The following is a 20,999-nucleotide window of genomic DNA, read 5'->3' as shown; positions in this document are numbered from 1 at the left end:
ATACCCTTTCTCTTACAGCTTTAGTACATCTCATTATAATATTTGAGAACCCTCATTTGCACTCTCCGCCTGTTTTTTGCAAATTTATGCAGGAACGCCCATAATTACATATCCATTTAAGGTTGACCCGCAAAGAAAAACTGCTGCTGCAAAGCATTCCCTAAAAAGTACATTTCACCCTAAACTTCCGACTCATTTGAAACTGGTTTGTGATGATTTCGACAGGCACAACACTTTAGTACAGCTACCCTAATGTATGGTTATTTATTTATTTTTTTGGTGTTAATGCAGGCAAATATTTCAAATACAATGCTATAGACAATCTGTTGCATCCTGATGCCTTTGCTCATGGTCCCCCAGTCTGATTGCAGCCACTGTACACAATGCAGGGATAGTCAACTATAACACACAAAGCGATCAGGTACCAGGAATCTGCAAGGGGTTTTCTTCCCTACCCTTGCATGGGAAAATGTGCATATCCCAAATTAAAGAATAAAAAACAAGCAAAGAACCAATAGACGAGAACATTAATTGAGTAACCAGCCATAGTCAATAGTAGCATTTTCATTTCTCTGGCATATGCAAATAATGATTGTGTTTTGCTTACTATAGAATGACAAAAGGATAATTATCTGCACCAGTAAGAGGGTACTCATTACCTGTCCTGTTTATTGAATGTGTGGGTGTGTCCGCTCTGTCCAGACTGCCTTCACTGCGATTTGTTTTGTTGAATAATCTTCCACAGCTAGGAAGGGATATAAAGAAGTATCTTTAGCAAAGGCTTTGGCACTTCATTTTGTAATCTTTTTTTTTTTTTTTTTTTTTAATAGAAAAGCCGTAGTTAGTACCACTCTGGTTTCAATTACATAACTTCAAGCAAGCAGGATGCTTTGAGTTCAAACCAGAAGAAAATGTCAGAAATGTGTCTAAAGTACCCTAGTTTACCCTGGTTTTCCAAGTTTATCAATATGATTTACCATACCTGTTTTTTTCTTTACAATGCTTACCTATGCTTCACCATGCTTTCACTATGCATTAATGCACATAATTCTACTATGGCAAACTTTTAGAAGGGAATCAACCTTAGAAAGCCTGCAAATTATAAAATTGAAAGATTTTAAAAAAATGGTTTTGCCTTATTTACACAAAAGAAAAAACAGCTTTCCCCAGATGCAATATACAAAGCAGCTCTCTCTGAGTCCTCTAGCCCAGTCTGAGCCCCAAGTTGAAAACTTGAGGAGAGCAAAAAAAAAAAAAGATTTCTATTTTTGAAAAGTCTGCAGAAGTTCAGAATTGAGTCCCTTTGCAACTAACAGCTTCCTTTAATTAATAATAGATGAAAACAATCATCACAAAGGCTTTAGAACCACTGCATATCTCAGGGATGTCAGGTCGATTATTCCAGAGTGTGCAATGGAAAGAGGACTGAGCAGGGAAGCCAGGCAGCTCTCCCACACATAGCACTGCCCTGCCTTATTACACCCAGTTTAGGAATGGAATAGAATGATTGCTTTGTTGTAATCAATTCCATGTCATCAGACAACTGTTTTATGCCGGACTCTGTGGACAGAAAGATAGCTACAAGATACAAAAATGACATTTTATATGTAGATATATATATATATATATATATATATATATATATATATATATATATATATATAGATATAGATATAGATATAGATATAAATACAGTACTGTGCAAAAGTTTTAGGCAGGTGTGAAATAACGCTGTAAAGTAAGAATGCTTTCAAAAATAGACGTTAGTAGTTTATATTTATCAATTAACAAAATGCGTGAGCGAGCAGAAGAAAAATCAACATCAAATCAATATTTGGTGTGACCACCCTTTGCCTTCAAAACAGCCTCAGTTGCTTTTCTCTCTTCATGTAATCCCAGACAGACTCGATGATGTTGAGATCAGGGCTCTGTGTGGGCCATACCATCACTTCCAGGACTCCTTGTTCTTCTTTACGCTGAAGATAGTTCTTAATGACTTTCGCTGTATGTTTGGGGTCGTTGTCATGCTGCAGAATAAATTTGGGGCCAATCAGATGCCTCCCTGATGGTATTGCATGATGGATAAGTATCTGTCTGTACTTCTCAGCAATGAGGAGACCATTAACTCTGACCAAATCCCAACTCCATTTGCAGAAATGCAGCCCCAAACTTGGAAGGAACCTCCACCATGCTTCACTGTTGCCTGCAGACACTCATTCGTGTACCGCTCTCCAGCCCTTCAGCGAACAAACTGCCTTCTGCTACAGCCAAATATTTCAAATTTTGACTCATCAGTCCAGAGCACCTGCTGCGATTTTTCTGCACACCAGTTCCTGTGTTTTCGTGCATAGTTGAGTCGCTTGGCCTTCCTGTGTTTTCATGCATAGTTGAGTGCTTGGCCTTGCTTCCACGTCAGAGGTATGGCTTTTTGACCGCAAGTCTTCCATGAAGACCACTTCTGACCAGACTTTTCTGGACAGTAGATGGGTGTACCAGGGTCCCACTGTTTTCTGCCAATTCTGAACTGATGGCATTGCTGGACATCTTCTGATTGCGAAGGAAAGTAAGCATGATGTGTGTTCCATCTGCTGCAGTAAGTGGTCTATAGTCCTCAACATTGCTCGTTTCTTTGTGCTTCTTCAAAAGAGCTTGGACAGCACATCTGGAAACCCCTGTCTGCCTCGAAGTTTCTGCCTAGGAGAGACCTTGCTGATGCAGTATAATTACCTTGTGTCTTGTTGCTGTGCTCAGTCTTGCCATGGTGTATGACTTTTGACAGTAAACTGTCTTCAGCAACCTCACCTTGTTAGCTGAGTTTGGCTGTTCCTCACCTAGTTTTATTCCTCCTACACAGCTGTTTCTGTTTCAGTTTCAGTTAATGATTGTGTTTCAACCTACATATTGAATTGATGATCTTTAGCACCTGTTTGGTATAATTGTTTAATCATACACCTGACTATATGTCTACAAAATCCCTGACTTTGTGCAAGTGTACCTAGAAGAATTGATGCTGTTTTGAAGGCAAAGAGTGGTCACATCAAATATGGATTTGACTTAGATTGTTCTTCTGTTCACTCACTTTGCATTTAGTTAATTGATAAATATAATCTATTAACATGTCTATTTTTGAAAGCATTCTTACTTTACAGCATTTTTTCACACCTGCCTAAAACTTTTGCACAGTACTATATATATATATATATATATATATATATATATATATATATATATATATATATATATACAGCTCTGGAAAAAATTAAGAGACCACTGTAAAATTATCAGTTTCTCTGGTTTTACTATTTATAGGTATGTGTTTGGGTAAAATGAACATTTTTGTTTTATTCTATAAACTACTGACAACATTTCTACCAAATTCCAAATAAAAATATTGTCATTTAGAGCATTTATTTGCAGAAAATGACAACTGGTCAAAATAACAAAAAAGATGCAGTGTTGTCAGACCTCGAATAATGCAAAGAAAATAAGTTCATATTCATTTTTAAACAACACAATACTAATGTTTTAACTTAGGAAGAGTTCAGAAACCAATATTTGGTGGAATAACCCTGATTTTCAAGCACAGCTTTCATGCATCTTGGCATGCTCTCCACCAGTCTTTCACATTGATGTTAGGTGACTTTATGCCACTCCTGGCGCAAAAATTCAAGCAGCTCGGCTTTGTTTGATGGCTTGTAACCATCCATCTTCCTCTTGATCAAATTCCAGAGGGTTTCAATGGGGTTCAGGTCTGGAGATTGGGCTGGCCATGACAGGGTCTTGATCTGGTGGTCCTCCATCCACACCTTGATTGACCTGGCTGTGTGGCATGGAGCATTGTCCTGCTGGAAAAACCAATCCTCAGAGTTGGGGAACATTGTCAGAGCAGAAGGAAGCAAGTTTTCTTCCAGGACAACCTTGTACTTGGCTTGATTCATGCGCCCTTCACAAAGACAAATCTTCAGTTTCAATACGACTGGACCACCTGGCTGTGTAATTAAACTTCCACTGGCAGGGGGAAGGTGAACTCATTGCAGCTGCCCCCTGCTGTGAGTGATTGCTTCCCTACAGCTGCACTCCAATCCTGTGTGCAGTTATTTGATCATTTCCCATGATCCCTGGCAAAGCATTCCAGAGAGCCGGAGCATGGTGGGAAAAACTGCCACCCCTTAGCATGACGTACCTAGACACTGGTGGAACCAGCCGTCCTGAATGTGTCCATCGCAGCTGGCGGCCAGGGTGATATGGATGGAGCATTTCAGATAGATATGTAGTGTTGGATAGTTATGGAGAATGACAAGGAAAAGAATAAAAAAAAAACAAAGAAACATGGCTACAAGTTCACCCCACAGTCTTACCTAGGGCAGAGTGCCGAGGGGTCCCTGTGCGGCCCCAGGGGGTCCGAGGAGCTCTGAGTGGAGGGTAAGGCTTTGTGCTGGGTGATCAGTGCAGGGTCCGCTGTGTCTGGGAACTCAACGGAGGAGTGTTTGCTGGTGGGGCTACTGGCCGGGGTCCCCTGGATGGGTGAATGGCACGGGGAGGTGAGAGGTGAGATGTTGGAAGTCGGACAACCTAGCAAAAGAACACCCTCGTCATAAGCACGTTAAAAGAAAAACTAAGAAGGACAAAAGAAAGTAAAGATGTGCAGAAAACAAAATTACTTTTCTATTTGTTGATATCGGGCTACACATATCCAACAGAACAGCTTGGTTTTGTCAACATAGATTTGCTTATTATTATTATTATTATTATTATTATTATTATTATTATTATTATTAGTAGTAGTAGTAGTAGTAGTAGTAGTAGTAGTAGTAGTAGTAGTTGTAGTAATAGTAGTAGTCAAGAATAGGGTTAGCCAATCTTAAATAATTACATAACTTTTTTTGTGAAGTTTATAATAGTTTTTCTGGGTTTTGGAAATGTAGTGTAATTTGAGGATCTGGACACAAGGTGGCACCAATACCCTCATATAAATCTTAACAAAACCACAAAGGAGACATGTATTTGATACACTTCTAGAAAAAGCAATAGCATCACATGTTAAAGACAGTCTCGCACCAACAGCTCACAGGACACCATTCCTCACAAACTTTACTCCAGTAGTGCTAGTAATTTAATGTCACATACTTTCAAATCATCCCATGGAACACTGGCTTTCATGCAACATTTTCTGGACCTGCTTGTTTTATTACTTTCCTATTGCTAGCACAATACATGTTACCACCTACTGTCAGAATTCAATACAATCTGTGTTAACAAATATTTATTCAATAACTGTTTTATTAAACCCAAATAAAGTAAACACGTGCTTTTTTTATTTTGAAATAAAAAGTTTACTGGTAACACTTTAAAAAAATGGCTGTAAATTCTTGTGATCAGCATTATTTGTTACAAAGAAACAGAATGAATACAGGTAATTACATTTACATTGATTAATTGGTCTGAATTCAAAATGAATTACTTCATAACTCAGAAGTAGTGTAGTAGATATTCAGGTCTTATTTCTGTGGTATTCAGCCGGAATTCATTATGAATTTGCGGCCATTATTCTTAAGTGTTACCAGTTTACTTAGCAGTACATTACACTTTCTGACCTTAATTAAAGTAAAAGCGATCGATTCACTAAACCATTGTTCCTTATACTGTAGCTTATTTTGAGGAGCTATTGAATATCTATGAAGTACATAGCTGTACGTTTGCACTGGGCATGATGGGAATATTCTGTGAGGTGTAAAACAATTTAGCGTATGTGTTTGCCTCCCCAATGCATGGACTACACAGTACTGTTGGACTGAAGCGGACTTGCAGCTTGAGCTTAGAGGCTGCTCTGATTGATCTGTGTGTTTCCTTGCAGGAGGTCACAGTTGAGTCTGTTACATTTCCCCCTTGGAGAGCCCATGCAATGCATCACTTTGAGTTTAGTTCATTTCTGTGTTCAGCAGGGTGCCACGCCCCACTGCGCAACTCAACTATGCCTTCCTGCTTCATTAACCCTCACCCACGCTGCACTAAAGGTGACAATATACCTGACCTACTTTTCTGGGTTGATTTTGTTCAGTGCCATTGCCCAGTGAAGTGAAGACAGATGATTCCAAGGCAGACTACACTATATTTTAAGGAGTAAACACGCTGTCATACAGAACCTATGTAAAATTACACTCAGCTGAGGGCAGTGTCTTTCAGATCACAAAATAAAACAAAATAAATATTGTGGCCAATATTCCCTGTATCCCCCTTTAATGTGTTTTTGTTTGCCTTTGAGCCGAGATTTGCCTTTCGTTGAGATTTGCTGCCTTTTAGTTCAGATCTTGCCTGATGTTTGGGGTTCTTTCATCCAGCCATGGTTTTATCAGGCTTCACTGCTGGAGCAGCTGTATCTATTGTTTTTGGTACAGGCAGGTTTAGGTCACAGGCAATGATGCGGAGAGGGATCCCTGGGAGTTTGGTGCAATTCTTGCTCTTTATAAAGCTGCCCATTGTTCTACTGAACCAGTTATAAAGCAGCATGGTCATGGCTCCCATTTACACTTTTTAATCACCAGTATTAAGACATAAATAATAATCTTTATATAGCACCTTTCATAGTGGACCACCATCACAAAGTGCTTTACAATATACAAGTCTAGGGTGTGTGAACTATGCATCATCTGCAGAGTCACTTTTAACAACGTCTCACCCGAAAGTCGGAGCACAAGGAGGTTACTCAGGGTCGCTCAGTGAGTCATTGGCTGACCTGGGATTTGAACCAGGGACCTCCTGGTTATAAGCCTGTTTCTTTAACCACTGGACCACACAGCCTATTGGTTTCCAATAATATGATTAATCACACACCTACAGTTCAGCAGGTAAGCCAGTATTACCATAAGGAAAAGAAACAGAGGCTCACCTGGCCTGCTCTGCCTCTTGGTGTTCAGGTGATTGGCAGTGGGGGCAGCGTACGAGGCAGAGAGGGACCGGCTCTTGTTTATTGTCAGCATGACTGAGCTGTTCCAGGAGTCACTGTTAGCTGTGCTGCAAAACAAGAGCCAGAACAACCATTAGAGTCTGCCTTCTAGACCATGCTGCAAAACAAGAGCCAGAACAACCATTAGAGTCTGCCTTCTAGACCATGCTGCAAAACAAGAGCCAGAACAACCATTAGAGTCTGCCTTCTAGACCGTGCTGCAAAACAAGAGCCAGAACAACCGTTAGAGTCTGCCTTCTAGACCATGCTGCAAAACAAGAGCCAGAACAACCATTAGAGTCTGCCTTCTAGACCGTGCTGCAAAACAAGAGCCAGAACAACCATTAGAGTCTGCCTTCTAGACCGTGCTGCAAAACAAGAGCCAGAACAACCATTAGAGTCTGCCTTCTAGACCATGCTACAAAACAAGAGCCAGAACAACCATTAGAGTCTGCCTTCTAGACTGTGCTGCAAAACAAGAGCCAGAACAACCGTTAGAGTCTGCCTTGTAGACCATGCTGCAAAACAAGAGCTAGAACAACCGTTAGAGTCTGCCTTCTAGACCATGCTGCAAAACAAGAGCCAGAACAACCATTAGAGTCTGCCTTCTAGACCGTGCTGCAAAACAAGAGCCAGAACAACCATTAGAGTCTGCCTTCTAGACCGTGCTGCAAAACAAGAGCCAGAACAACCATTAGAGTCTGCCTTCTAGACCGTGCTGCAAAACAAGAGCCAGAACAACCATTAGAGTCTGCCTTCTAGACCGTGCTGCAAAACAAGAGCCAGAACAACCATTAGAGTCTGCCTTCTAGACCGTGCTGCAAAACAAGAGCCAGAACAACCATTAGAGTCTGCCTTCTAGACCGTGCTGCAAAACAAGAGCCAGAACAACCATTAGAGTCTGCCTTCTAGACCGTGCTGCAAAACAAGAGCCAGAACAACCATTAGAGTCTGCCTTCTAGACCGTGCTGCAAAACAAGAGCCAGAACAACCATTAGTCTGCCTTCTAGACCGTGCTGCAAAACAAGAGCCTTGTCAAAAAAGAGATTCAAATTGCCAAAAGTTTTCCATCACCCTATAGCATTAATTTTCCTTCATAATGTAAAATCAAACCTGCTGAAAAATGTTATGTTAACATATTGAATTGCATACTGCTTTGTAGTTTTCCATATACTTGAAAAATGTGACATATTTCTGAAATCTAACATGAAATACTGTACTACTATTATGGCTTCCAGTAGATGTTTGCAATATCATTTAGTAGTTTATTTGATTACATGATGGTAAATAAAAGATCTAAATTATGTTGATATATAATGTGAACTTTCTTCACATTTTGTTGTGTCAATGCCTCAGAGTTTCATGCATTTAAATGAGGATTTTTTTCCACTTATCTACACACCATACTCCACACTGTTAAGGGGAAAAAGTTTTTATTGAGAAAAAAATATATATTTTAAAAATACAAAACTGAAAGTGGATAAGTCTCCACCCCCTGAGTTAATACTTGGTGGAAGCACCTTTGACAGCAATTACAGCTGTGAGTCTGTTGGGATAGATTTCTACCAACTTTGCACACCTAGATTCTTCTTTACCAAACTGTTCAAGCTCTATTAAGTTCCTTGGGGAGCGTTGATGGACAGCAATGTTCAAGTCATGCCACAAATTTTCGATTGGATTTAGGTCGGAGCTCTGACTGGGCCACTCAAGGACATTTACCTTTTTGTTCCTTAGCCACTCCAGTGTAGCTTTGTCTGTGTGCTTTGGGTCGTTGTCATGCTGAAAGGTGCATTCCATCCCAGTTTCAGCTTTCTTGCAGAGGGCAGCAGGTTTTCCTCAAGGACTTATCTGTACTTTACTCAATTCATTTTCCCTCCTATCCTGACAAGTGCCACTGATAGAAGGGAAAATGAATGGAGTAAAGTGCGATACGGTTGTTCTGGCTCTTGTTTTGCAGCATGGTCTAGAAGGCAGACTCTAATGGTTGTTCTGGCTCTTGTTTTGCAGCATGGTCTAGAAGGCAGACTCTAACGGTTGTTCTGGCTCTTGTTTTGCAGCACGGTCTAGAAGGCAGACTCTAATGGTTGTTCTGGCTCTTGTTTTGCAGCATGGTCTAGAAGGCAGACTCTAACGGTTGTTCTGGATCTTGTTTTGCAGCATGGTCTAGAAGGCAGACTCTAATGGTTGTTCTGGCTCTTGTTTTGCAGCATGGTCTAGAAGGCAGACTCTAATGGTTGTTCTGGCTCTTGTTTTGCAGCATGGTCTAGAAGGCAGACTCTAACGGTTGTTCTGGCTTTTGTTTTGCAGCATGGTCTAGAAGGCAGACTCTAATGGTTGTTCTGGCTCTTGTTTTGCAGCACAGCTAACAGTGACTCCTGGAACAGCTCAATCATGCTGACAATAAACAAGAGCCGGTCCCTCTCTGCCTCGTACGCTGCCCCCACTGCCAATCACCTGAACACCAAGAGGCAGAGCAGGCCAGGTGAGCCTCTGTTTCTTTTTCTTATGGTAATACTGGCTTACCTGCTGAACTGTAGGTGTGTGATTAATCATATTATTGGAAACCAATAGGCTGTGTGGTCCAGTGGTTAAAGAAACAGGAAACAGGAGGTCCCTGGTTCAAATCCCAGGTCAGCCAATGACTCACTGAGCGACCCTGAGCAAGTCACTTAACCTCCTTGTGCTCCAACTTTTGGGTGAGACGTTGTTAAAAGTGACTCTGCAGATGATGCATAGTTCACACACCCTAGACTTGTATATTGTAAAGCACTTTGTGATGGTGGTCCACTATGAAAGGCGCTATATAAAGATTATTATTTATGTCTTAATACTGGTGATTAAAAAGTGTAAATGGGAGCCATGACCATGCTGCTTTATAACTGGTTCAGTAGAACAATGGGCAGCTTTATAAAGAGCAAGAATTGCACCAAACTCCCAGGGATCCCTCTCCGCATCATTGCCTGTGACCTAAACCTGCCTGTACCAAAAACAATAGATACAGCTGGTCCAGCAGTGAAGCCTGATAAAACCATGGCTGGATGAAAGGACTGGCCCTGCCGAAGAGAAACATCCCCATAACATGATGCTGCCACCACCATGCTTCACAGTAGGGATGGTGTTCTTTGGGTGATGTGCTGTGGCCAAAAAGTTCCATTTTAGTTTCGTCAGACCACAAAGCTTCTTTTTTTTGCATACTTCAAACGGGATTCAAGGTGGGCTTTCTTGAGTAATGGCTTCTAATGGATTTGTGGAGTGCTTCGGATATTGTTGTCACATGCACACTTTGACCAGTCTTGGCCATAAAAGCCTGTAGCTCTTGCAAAGTTGCCACTGGCCTCTTAGTAGCCTCTCTGATCCGTCTCTTTCTTGCTCGGTCATCCAGTTTGGAGGGACGGCCTGATCTAGGCAGGGTCTTGGTTGTGCCATACACCTTCCACTTCTTAATAATCATCTTGACTGTGCTCCAAGGGATATTCAAGCCTTTGATATTTTTTTATACCCATCCCCTGATCTGTGCCTTTCAAGAACTTTGTCCTGGAGTTTTTTTGAAAGCGCCTTGATGCTCATGGTTGATGTTTTGTTTTGAAATGCACTATCCAGCAGAGAGAACCTACAGGAACTGCTGAATTTATCCTGAAATCATGTGAATCACTAAAGTTTAACATAGGTGGAGGCTACTTAACTTGGTGTGTGATTTTAAAAGCGATTGGTCACACCTGAGCTAATTTAGGATTGCTATTACAAGGAGGGTGGACACTTATCCAACCAAGCTATTTCAGTTTTTATTTTTAATTAATTTTCTACAAATTTCTAGAATATTTTTTTCACTTGGAAGTTGTGGGGTAGCATGTGCAGATAAATGAAAAAAAAAGCATTTTAATTCCAGGCAATACAACAACAAAAGGTGAACATTTTGAAAGGGTGTGCAGACTTTGTATAGATATAGATAGGGTTTAGACATTCTATCTATCTATCTATCTATCAATCTCTCTCTCTCTCTCTCTCTCTCTCTCTCTCTATGATATTGTGTCTCAATCCTAAAATTCTAGGTGATGCAACACAGCCATAGCTGTAAAGTTTGTAACATAGACAGGCTGAATATCTTAAGGGCTTGAATGTACAGGAGTAAGGTAAAAAATATCCCACGCTTCAACTCCATAAGAGAAAGTGATGCTGATAAAACATTACCATATATGGAGTGAAAAGGTCATTCAAGTTTTGGCTTTGAGGTACATGTAATATTTAACTAAAACTGTCAAAGAAAAATAAAAAATACCAAATATGGCAAGAACAAGTCCTCCTGCACTCCTGGGTATGTACAGCAGGTGACACTGGAAAATGTCTTTTCTCTCTGTTTTCTTTTTAAATGACCTGTTTTTAAGGGGGGAATTCTTTAGTTTTAGGCCAACTGGTTTAGTGCCACTGTTCTAACACTACCTGTAACCTCAGGAAAATGTTACGACAGAACATTCTTAATAAAAGGTTTTGTGAACTTAACCGCTCTCTCCCTTAGAGAAGAATGATACTCTCCACTGGATGCTCGCCCAAATAAAACGTGTCCAGTGTTTCCTCTTATCACACAGATCCACTGTTTACACCCACTCTGCAGTTCCAATGACCTGTTTCTATAACAGCAAAGCGCCATTACTGTGGAATTGGTTTCCCACGTCAGCCCTGTGCTTGTTGCTTGGTTTCCTCTGGTTTACCTGCTCGTGATGGCTTCATGGACTGGTTTGATGCTGCCGCTGCGGTCTCTTCTGACCGGCCCCGGCTCAATGGTTGGCAGGCCTGTGGCTGACGTCGTGGTCGTCCACGTGGATGAAATCCGTCTCAGCAGACCCGGGGGCAGGCTTCTTCTCAGACGCTGAAAACACAATGCAATCCTGATTTCTATATAATTATACACATACACACTATATATATATATATATATATATATATATATATATATATATATATATACAGCTCTGGAAAAAATTAAGAGACCACTGCAAAATTATCAGTTTCTCTGGTTTTACTATTTATAGGTATGTGTTTGGGTAAAATGAACATTTTTGTTTTATTCTATAAACTACTGACAACATTTCTCCCAAATTCCAAATAAAAATATTGTCATTTAGAGCATTTATTTGCAGAAAATGACAACTGGTCAAAATAACAAAAAAGATGCAGTGTTGTCAGACCTCGAATAATGCAAAGAAAATAAGTTCATATTCATTTTTAAACAACACAATACTAATGTTTTAACTTAGGAAGAGTTCAGAAATCAATATTTGGTGGAATAACCCTGATTTTCAATCACAGCTTTCATGCATCTTGGCATGCTCTCCACCAGTCTTTCACATTGATGTTAGGTGACTTTATGCCATTCCTGGCGCAAAAATTCAAGCAGCTCGGCTTTGTTTGATGGCTTGTGACCATCCATCTTCCTCTTGATCACATTCCAGAGGTTTTCAATGGGGTTCAGGTCTGGAGATTGGGCTGGCCATGACAGGGTCTTGATCTGGTGGTCCTCCATCCACACCTTGATTGACCTGGCTGTGTGGCATGGAGCATTGTCCTGCTGGAAAAACCAATCCTCAGAGTTGGGGAACATTGTCAGAGCAGAAGGAAGCAAGTTTTCTTCCAGGACAACCTTGTACTTGGCTTGATTCATGCGTCCTTCACAAAGACAAATCTGCCCGATTCCAGCCTTGCTGAAGCACCCCCAGATGAGTCCAATTTTCAGCTTTTCACAACACCTGGTCGTCTAATGGTTAGATGGAGACCTGGAGAGGCCTACAAGCCACAGTGTCTCGCACCCACTGTGAAATGTGGTGGAGGATCGGTGATGATCTGGGGGTGCTTCAGCAAGGCTGGAATCGGGCAGCATTGGCATGAATCAAGCCAAGTACAAGGTTGTCCTGGAAGAAAACTTGCTTCCTTCTGCTCTGACAATGTTCCCCAACTCTGAGGATTGGTTTTTCCAGCAGGACAATGCTCCATGCCACATAGCCAGCTCAATCAAGGTGTGGATGGAGATATATATATATATATATATATATTCTGACATACATTGGCTCTCAAAAGTATTCCCCCCCCCCCCCCCCCCCCCCCCCTTGGATTTTTCCACATTTTATTGTGTTACAAGATGGAATCAAAATGGATTTAATTAGGAGTTTTTTGCCACTGTTCAACACAAAAAAAGTCCATGATGTCAAAGTGAAAAATAAAATCTACAACTTGTTCTAAATTAATTACAAATACAAAACAGAAAATAATTGATTGCATAAGTATTCACCCCCTTGAGTCAATATTTGGTAGAGGCACCTTTGGCAGCAATTACAGCCATGAGTCTATTTGGATAAGTCTCTACCAGCTTTGCACATCTGGACACTGCAATTTTTGCCAATTCTTCTTTGCAAAATTGCTCAAGCTCCTTCAAGTTGGATGGGGATCTTTGGTGAACAGCAATTTGCAGCTCTTTCCACATATTCTCAACTGGATTGAGGTCCGGGCTTTGACTGGGCCACTCCAGGACATTGACCTTTTTGTTTTTAAGCTACTCCAGTGTGGCTTTGGCTGTATGTTTGGGGTCATTGTCCTGCTGGAAGATTAATCTTCTCCCAAGTCCCAGGTCTCTTGCAGACTTCAGCAGGTTTTCCTCCAGGATTTCTCTGTACTTTGCTGCATCCATTTTGCCCTCTATCTTCAGCTTTCCAGGCCCTGACACAGAGAAGCATCCCCATAGTATGATGCTGCCACCACCATGCTTCACGGTAGGGATGGTGTTCTCAGGATGATGTGCGGTGTTAGCCTTGTGCCAAACATAGCGCTTAGCGTTGAAGCAGGAAAGCTCTATTTTTGTCTCATCAGACCATAGAATCTTCTTCCACTTGGTCTCAGAGTCTCCCACATTCCTTCTGGCAAACTCTAGCTGAGATTTGATGTGAGTTTTACTTTTTGCCACTCTCCCATAAAGGCCAGTTTTGTGAAGCACCTGGACTATTGTTGCCATATGATATTCAATGCCTTGGAAATGTTCTTATATCCTACCCCTGATTGGTGCTTTTTAAGAACCTTATTCTGGATTTGCTTTGAATGTTCCTTCGTCTTCATGATGTAGTTTTTGTTAGGAAATGTACTAACCAACTGTGGGACCTCCCAGAGACAGGTGTATTTAACCTGACATCATGTGAAACACCTTAATTGCACACAGGTGGACTATTAAAAACTAATTATGTGACTCCTAAAGATAATTGGTTGCACCAGAGCTTATTTAGGTGTGTCATAGCAAAGGGGGTGAATACTTATTATAAATCAATTATTTTCAGTTTTATATTTGTAATTAATTTAGAACAATTTGTAGATTTTATTTTTCACTTTGACAGTTTGTCACGTGTTGATCGGTGGCAAAAACTCCTAATTAAATCCATTTTGATTCCATGTTGTAACACAATAAAATGTGGAAAAGTCCAAGGGGGTGAATACTTTTGACAGCCACTGTAAATTGAACCTCTCTAAAATAAAATATCTTGAGCTTTTTATTCCATATAGTAAAAAACCAAGCAAACTGCACAGGAGCCAAACCTTAGTAAATCCACTCAAGGGTGTTTAGTTTAGCATCTTAAATAGCGTGACAGATATTTCAGAAGCCTTCTTACAGCATGCCCTTGAAATTATAATGAAGGTACATCCACCCCCAGCCGCTGGACCCACAGAGAGATGATGATATATTACACAAGCACTCCCAGAGGCTGGGCCGGGTCTATTTTCAAGTGCATCATGAACACATTCTCTTCACACATGTGATGGGCTAGCCAGGAGGAATGAGGACTGGATTTGTTAATGCTTTGTTTTGAATAAATGTATATTAATGTATTAACATATATAAATGTATAATAATATGCACGGGCGCGCTGATGTATATTGTAATTCATTAATTTTTAATTTAGAGATTTAATTGAAAGATTTTCTACGCAAGTAAGCAAAGTGATTCCAACCGATGGATCAATGTCTGATGTTCCCTGAAATGTGATTCAATTACACTGGGTTGACATTAGCTTTCTTCTCACCCTTCAATCAATCAAAGCCTCTAGCAGCTGAAATTAGTTTAATTACAAACTAGGTGCCCTTTACTAGTCATTGCAGATCTGGCAGTAAGAAAATTTGGTGTTAGATAAAAAAGAATTAACAAAAAATAAAAAATAAAACAGAATGGACGTTCCCTTTAATATTACCATAAGCAACAATTCATCAAATAATGATCACCATGGATAATATTCTGTGTGCCTCAATTAAACATTAAATTTATTGATTAATCTGTGGCCTCTCATCGAACCTGCAGTCAACCTCTCGCTGATGGACGATCGCCAAGGACCTCTCTCAATAATATGCACGGGGCACTGATCCATCACACCGTGTATAATAATATGCACGGGCACATTGATCCATCACACCGTGTATAATAATATGCACGGGCACATTGATCCATCATACAGTATATAATAATATGCACGGGCACATTGATCCATCACACTATGTATAATAATACGCACGGGGCACTGATCCATCTCACCGTTTACAATAATATGCACGGGCACGCTGATCCATCACACCTTGTATAATAATATGCATGGGCACATTGATCCATCACACCGTGTATAATAATATGCACGGGCGCGCTGATCCATCACACCTTGTATAATAATATACACGGGCGCGCTGATCCATCACACCCTGTATAATATTATGCACGGGCACGTTGAGCCATCACACCTTGTATAATAATATGCATGGGCACGCTGATCCATCACGCTGTGTATAATAATATGCACGGGCGCGCTGATCCATCACACCTTGTATAATAATATGCACGGGCGTGCTGATCCATCACACCGTGTATGATAATATGCACGGGCGCGCTGATCCATCACACCTTGTATAATAATATGCACGGGCGTGGTGATCCATCATACCGTGTATAATAATATGCACGGGCACGTTGATCCATCACACCATGTATAGTAATATGCACGGGCACATTGATCCATCACACCGTGTATAATAATATGCACGGGCGCGCTGATCCATCACACCTTGTATAATAATATGCACGGGCGCGCTGATCCATCACACCGTGTATAATAATATGCACAGGCGCAGTAACCCATCACACTTTGTATAATAATATGCACGGGCGCAGTAACCCATCATACCTTGTATAAGAACATAAGAACATAAGAAAGTTTACAAACGAGAGGAGGCCATTCGGCCCATCTTGCTCGTTTGGTTGTTAGTAGCTTATTGATCCCAAGCAGCTTCATGAAGGATCCCAGGGTGTCAGCTTCAACAACATTACTGGGGAGTTGATTCCAGACCCTCACAATTCTCTGTGTAAAAAAGTGTCTTCTATTTTCTGTTCTGAATGCCCCTTTTTCTAAACTCCATTTGTGACCCCTGGTCCTTGTTTCTTTTTTCAGGCTGAAAAAGTCCCTTGGGTCGACACTGTCAATACCTTTTAGAATTTTGAATGCTTGAATTAGGTCGCCACGTAGTCTTCTTTGTTCAAGACTGAACAGATTCAATTCTTTTAGCCTGTCTGCATATGACATGCCTTTTAAGCCCGGAATAATTCTGGTCGCTCTTCTTTGCACTCTTTCTAGAGCAGCAATATCTTTTTTATAGCGAGGTGACCAGAACTGCACACAATATTCAAGATGAGGTCTTACTAGTGCATTGTACAGTTTTAACATTACTTCCCTTGATTTAAATTCAACACTTTTCACAATGTATCCGAGCATCTTGTTAGCCTTTTTTATAGCTTCCCCACATTGTCTAGATGAAGACATTTCTGAGTCAACAAAAACTCCTAGGTCTTTTTCATAGATTCCTTCTCCAATTTCAATATCTCCCATATGATATTTATAATGTACATTTTTATTTCCTGCATGCAGTACCTTACACTTTTCTCTATTAAATGTCATTTGCCATGTGTCTGCCCAGTTCTGAATCTTGTCTAGATCATTTTGAATGACCTTTGCTGCTGCAACAGTGTTTGCCACTCCTCCTACTTTTGTGTCGTCTGCAAATTTAACAAGTTTGCTTACTATACCAGAATCTAAATCATTAATGTAGATTAGGAATAGCAGAGGACCTAATACTGATCCCTGTGGTACACCGCTGGTTACCACACTCCATTCTGAGGTTTTTCCTCTAATCAGTACTTTCTGTTTTCTACATGTTAACCACTCCCTAATCCATGTACATGTGTTTCCTTGAATCCCAACTGCGTTCAGTTTGAGAATTAATCTTTTGTGCGGGACTTTGTCAAAAGCTTTCTGGAAATCTAAATAAACCATGTCATATGCTTTGCAATTATCCATTATCGATGTTGCATCCTCAAAAAAATCAAGCAAGTTAGTTAGGCACGATCTCCCTTTCCTAAAACCATGTTGACTGTCTCCCAGTACCCTGTTACCATATAGGTAATTTTCCATTTTGGATCTTATTATAGTTTCCATAAGTTTGCATATAATAGAAGTCAGGCTTACTGGTCTGTAGTTACCTGGTTCAGTTTTGTTTCCCTTTTTGTGGATCGGTATTACATTTGCAATTTTCCAGTCTGTCGGTACCACCCCTGTGTCAAGAGACTGCTGCATGATCTTGGTTAGCGGTTTGTAAATTACTTCTTTCATTTCTTTGAGTACTACTGGGAGGATCTCATCCGGCCCAGGGGATTTGTTTATTTTAAGAGCTCCTAGTCCCTTTAACACTTCTGCCTCAGTTATGCTAAAGTTATTTAAAACTGGATAGGAACTGGATGACATGTGGGGCATGTTGTCAGTATCTTCCTTTGTAAAAACTTGTGAAAAGTAATCATTTAACATATTTGCTATTTTTTTTTCTTCCTCTACGATTTTGCCATTTGTATCTCTTAAACATTTAATCTCCTCTTTGAATGTTCTCTTGCTGTTGTAATATTGGAAAAACATTTTGGAATTGGTTTTAGCTCCCTTAGCAATGTTCATTTCTATTTCTCTCTTGGCCTTTCTAACTTCCTTTTTGACTTGCGTTTGCAGTTCTGTGTACTCTTTCTGCGTACTTTCTTTTTGGTCCTTTTTTAATGCTCTGTAAAGTGCCTTTTTTCGCTGAATATTTTTTTTAATTGATCTATTAAACCATTTTGGCAATTTAGTTTTACATTTAGATTTGTCTACTTTAGGGATGTAATTGTTTTGTGCCTCTAGTACTACATTTTTGAAGAACAACCATCCTTCTTCTGTGGGTGTTTTCTCTATTTTACTCCAATCTACTTCTGCTAGTCTCTGTTTCATACCTTCATAGTTTGCTTTTCTAAAATTGTAAACCTTAGCTTTAGTCATTACTTTTGGGGATTTAAAAAACACTTCAAATGAGACCATGTTGTGGTCTGAGTTTGCCAGTGGTTCTCTGACCTCTGTTTTAGTTATTCTATCTTCGTTATTTGAAAAGACTAAATCAAGGCATGCCTCCCCTCTAGTGGGTGCCTTCACAAATTGTGTTAGGAAGCAGTCATTTGTCATTTCCACCATTTCTATTTCATCCTTCGCGCTACCCATCGGGTTTTCCCATTTTATTTGGGGGAAGTTGAAATCCCCCATTAGTATGGCTTCTCCTTTGCTACACACATTTCTAATGTCATTGTATAACAGATTATTGTGCTCACCGTCTGAATCTGGCAGTCTATAGCATGCTCCTATTATTATGCCTTTTGAATTTTTGTCCGTTATTCTGACCCATATTGATTCGGTTTTATTTTCTTTGTCCAGGTTTAACACCTGGGCTTCAAGACTGTTTCTTATGTATAGCGCTACCCCTCCTCCTCTTCTGTCCTGCCTGTCTTTCCTATACAGTGTATACCCACAAATATTAAATTCGTCCCCATCACTCTCAGACAACCACGTTTCTGTAACACCTATCACATCATAGTTACCTGTTAGTGCAGTAGCTTCAAGTTCTAGAATTTTGTTTCTGATACTTCTAGCATTTAGATAAATACATTTAATGCTATAATAATATGCATGGGCGCAGTAACCCATCACACCGTGTATAATAATATGCAATGGGCACGCTGACCCATCACACCGTGTATAATAATATGCACGGGCGCGGTGATCCATCACACCGTGTATAATAATATGCAATGGGCGTGGTGATCCATCACACCGTGTATAATAATATGCACAGGCACGCTGATCCATCACACCGTGTATAATAATATGCACTGGGCACGCTGACCCATCACACCGTGTATAATATGCACGGGCGCGCTGATCCATCACACCATGTATAATAATATGCAATGGGCACGGTGATCCATCACACCGTGTATAATAATATGCACGGGGCACTGATCCATCACACCGTGTATAATAATATGCACGGGCGCACTGACCCATCACACCGTGTATAATAATATGCACGGGCGTGCTGACCCATCACACCGTGTATAATAATATGCACGGGCACGCTGATCCATCCCACTGGAGCTATGGCTTTTTCTTGTAGAGCTCTCAATTATGGAATGCTCTGCCTTCGTTTGTCAAGGAAGCTGGGACCATATTCAGGTGGATTGGAAGGCTTTTGAGAAGATCTTCAGAATAATAAAGTGTTCTCAATGCCTTGATTATTGATGATCTGTCTGATATTCCATTAGGATGCTGACTGGTTGCTAAATGAGTACAGTGCAATTAATCTTTGGCATTGTTTTTAAAAGCATTAAAACAGCTCATCCATGTTCCCTGTACAGCCTGCTTGAGAATACAGCCCGCACTCCATTCCTATCATCTTCCCTGCAGCTAAGAGAAAAGTTTAAAAGCTGGAGTCCACAGTGTGCTCTATCTCTGTGTGCATTTTTAATAATGCCAAAAAACCCTAATAAAACAAGAATTGTGATTTTTCATTATGCACAGGATTTTTTGGGTCAAGTGATCGGTTTTAGCAAAATATGCTAAACTGCAACTGTTTTCATTACTTTATACTGCTCTAAAGTCACGATAACATTAGAGGGAGCATAATGCAAATTTAATCCCAGCATAAGGGTGACTGGTCACTTTAGATTTGACAGTATTACAAGCTGATTGAAATCTGAAATGAGTCTTTATTATACAGATACTGCTTGCAGCTCACATTATTCCAGCTGGCATACTTTTTTCGAATATGAATTGCGTCAAGACTGCAGCCCTTTATCTTGGGTCTGCTTTGCCCTGGTTTCTTCTTTGCATGCTCAAGTAAGATGTAGACAACCTCAAGATAAAAACATGTTACCCAGTCAGCAGTAGAGTTTGTCTTTAAAACACCCAAATGTAAGGCACTCACACCTCTGCAGGCCTAATGTCCCATTCGTGGATAATTAGCACACATCCACTTATCTTAATGTGACCATGAAGAGACACTATCAATCAGGGGTGGTCCACACTCTAAAATAATATATAAAGTGAATCTCAAACCACTGCAACATTTGAAGACATTGAAAAAGACACTAAATTATTAATTTGTTTAGTATTTTTAACAAACATTTCAAAGAAAAGCCTTTCTCAATGTGTTGTAACATAGTGTTGGCTATTCAGAGCAGCATGTGTTTTAACAGTGATCCTCAGCACTGTAGTAACCTGTACAGTCTTCAGAGCAGCATGTGTTTTAACAGTCATCCTGAGCCCTGTAACTTTTACAGATCCTTCAGACCAGCGAGAGTCAAAGCCTCCTACCTTGGGGATGGCCAGCTTTTCGCCGCGCTCAGGCCCCTCCTCGGAGTCGGAGCAGGTGTAATTCTCGTTGAAGGACCCCAGTGGGTTGATGCGGGGCCGGTGGACAGGCTGGAAAGTGAGCTGTGTGCTCAGCAGGTTGCTGACGGCTCTCAGGGAGGAGCAGGTGTTGGGAGGGAGCGAGGGGTCTGCCAGCAGATCTGTGATGAGCCCGTGAGCCTCCCCCATGACAGCGATGTCCACCGTGACGGTGGTTCCAGAGTACTGTGCCAGAGAGAGAGGAAGAGAGACCTTTACACCACTATGGGATTGATACACCAAACTGGGTTACT

The 20,999-nt window shown here is 40.6% G+C and overlaps 1 protein-coding gene and 1 long non-coding RNA gene across 2 annotated transcripts in view; one reads left to right on the top strand and one right to left on the bottom strand.

Moving 5' to 3' along the window:
* The window catches only part of LOC121317997 (cGMP-inhibited 3',5'-cyclic phosphodiesterase A-like), a 136,683-nt gene that overhangs the window by 17,006 nt on the left and 98,678 nt on the right, over positions 1-20,999 (bottom strand). Inside the window, exons 3-7 of the mRNA XM_041254146.1 lie at positions 20,671-20,931; positions 11,650-11,807; positions 6,887-7,011; positions 4,359-4,572; positions 660-745 (exon numbers count right to left, since the gene is read on the bottom strand). Coding sequence (XP_041110080.1) covers positions 660-745; positions 4,359-4,572; positions 6,887-7,011; positions 11,650-11,807; positions 20,671-20,931 — 844 coding nt within the window. The remainder of the gene's footprint in view (positions 1-659; positions 746-4,358; positions 4,573-6,886; positions 7,012-11,649; positions 11,808-20,670; positions 20,932-20,999) is intronic.
* LOC121318000 overlaps positions 1-20,999 on the top strand; it is a 110,408-nt gene that overhangs the window by 31,902 nt on the left and 57,507 nt on the right. Inside the window, exon 3 of the long non-coding RNA XR_005950564.1 lies at positions 9,301-9,425. This is a non-coding gene — a long non-coding RNA (uncharacterized LOC121318000). The remainder of the gene's footprint in view (positions 1-9,300; positions 9,426-20,999) is intronic.

This window comes from Polyodon spathula, chromosome 7, assembly GCF_017654505.1.
Source record: "Polyodon spathula isolate WHYD16114869_AA chromosome 7, ASM1765450v1, whole genome shotgun sequence".
Classification (NCBI taxonomy): domain Eukaryota; kingdom Metazoa; phylum Chordata; class Actinopteri; order Acipenseriformes; family Polyodontidae; genus Polyodon; species Polyodon spathula.
Note: the sequence above shows the minus strand (reverse complement) of the source record. Positions and strands in the feature narration are given on the sequence as shown.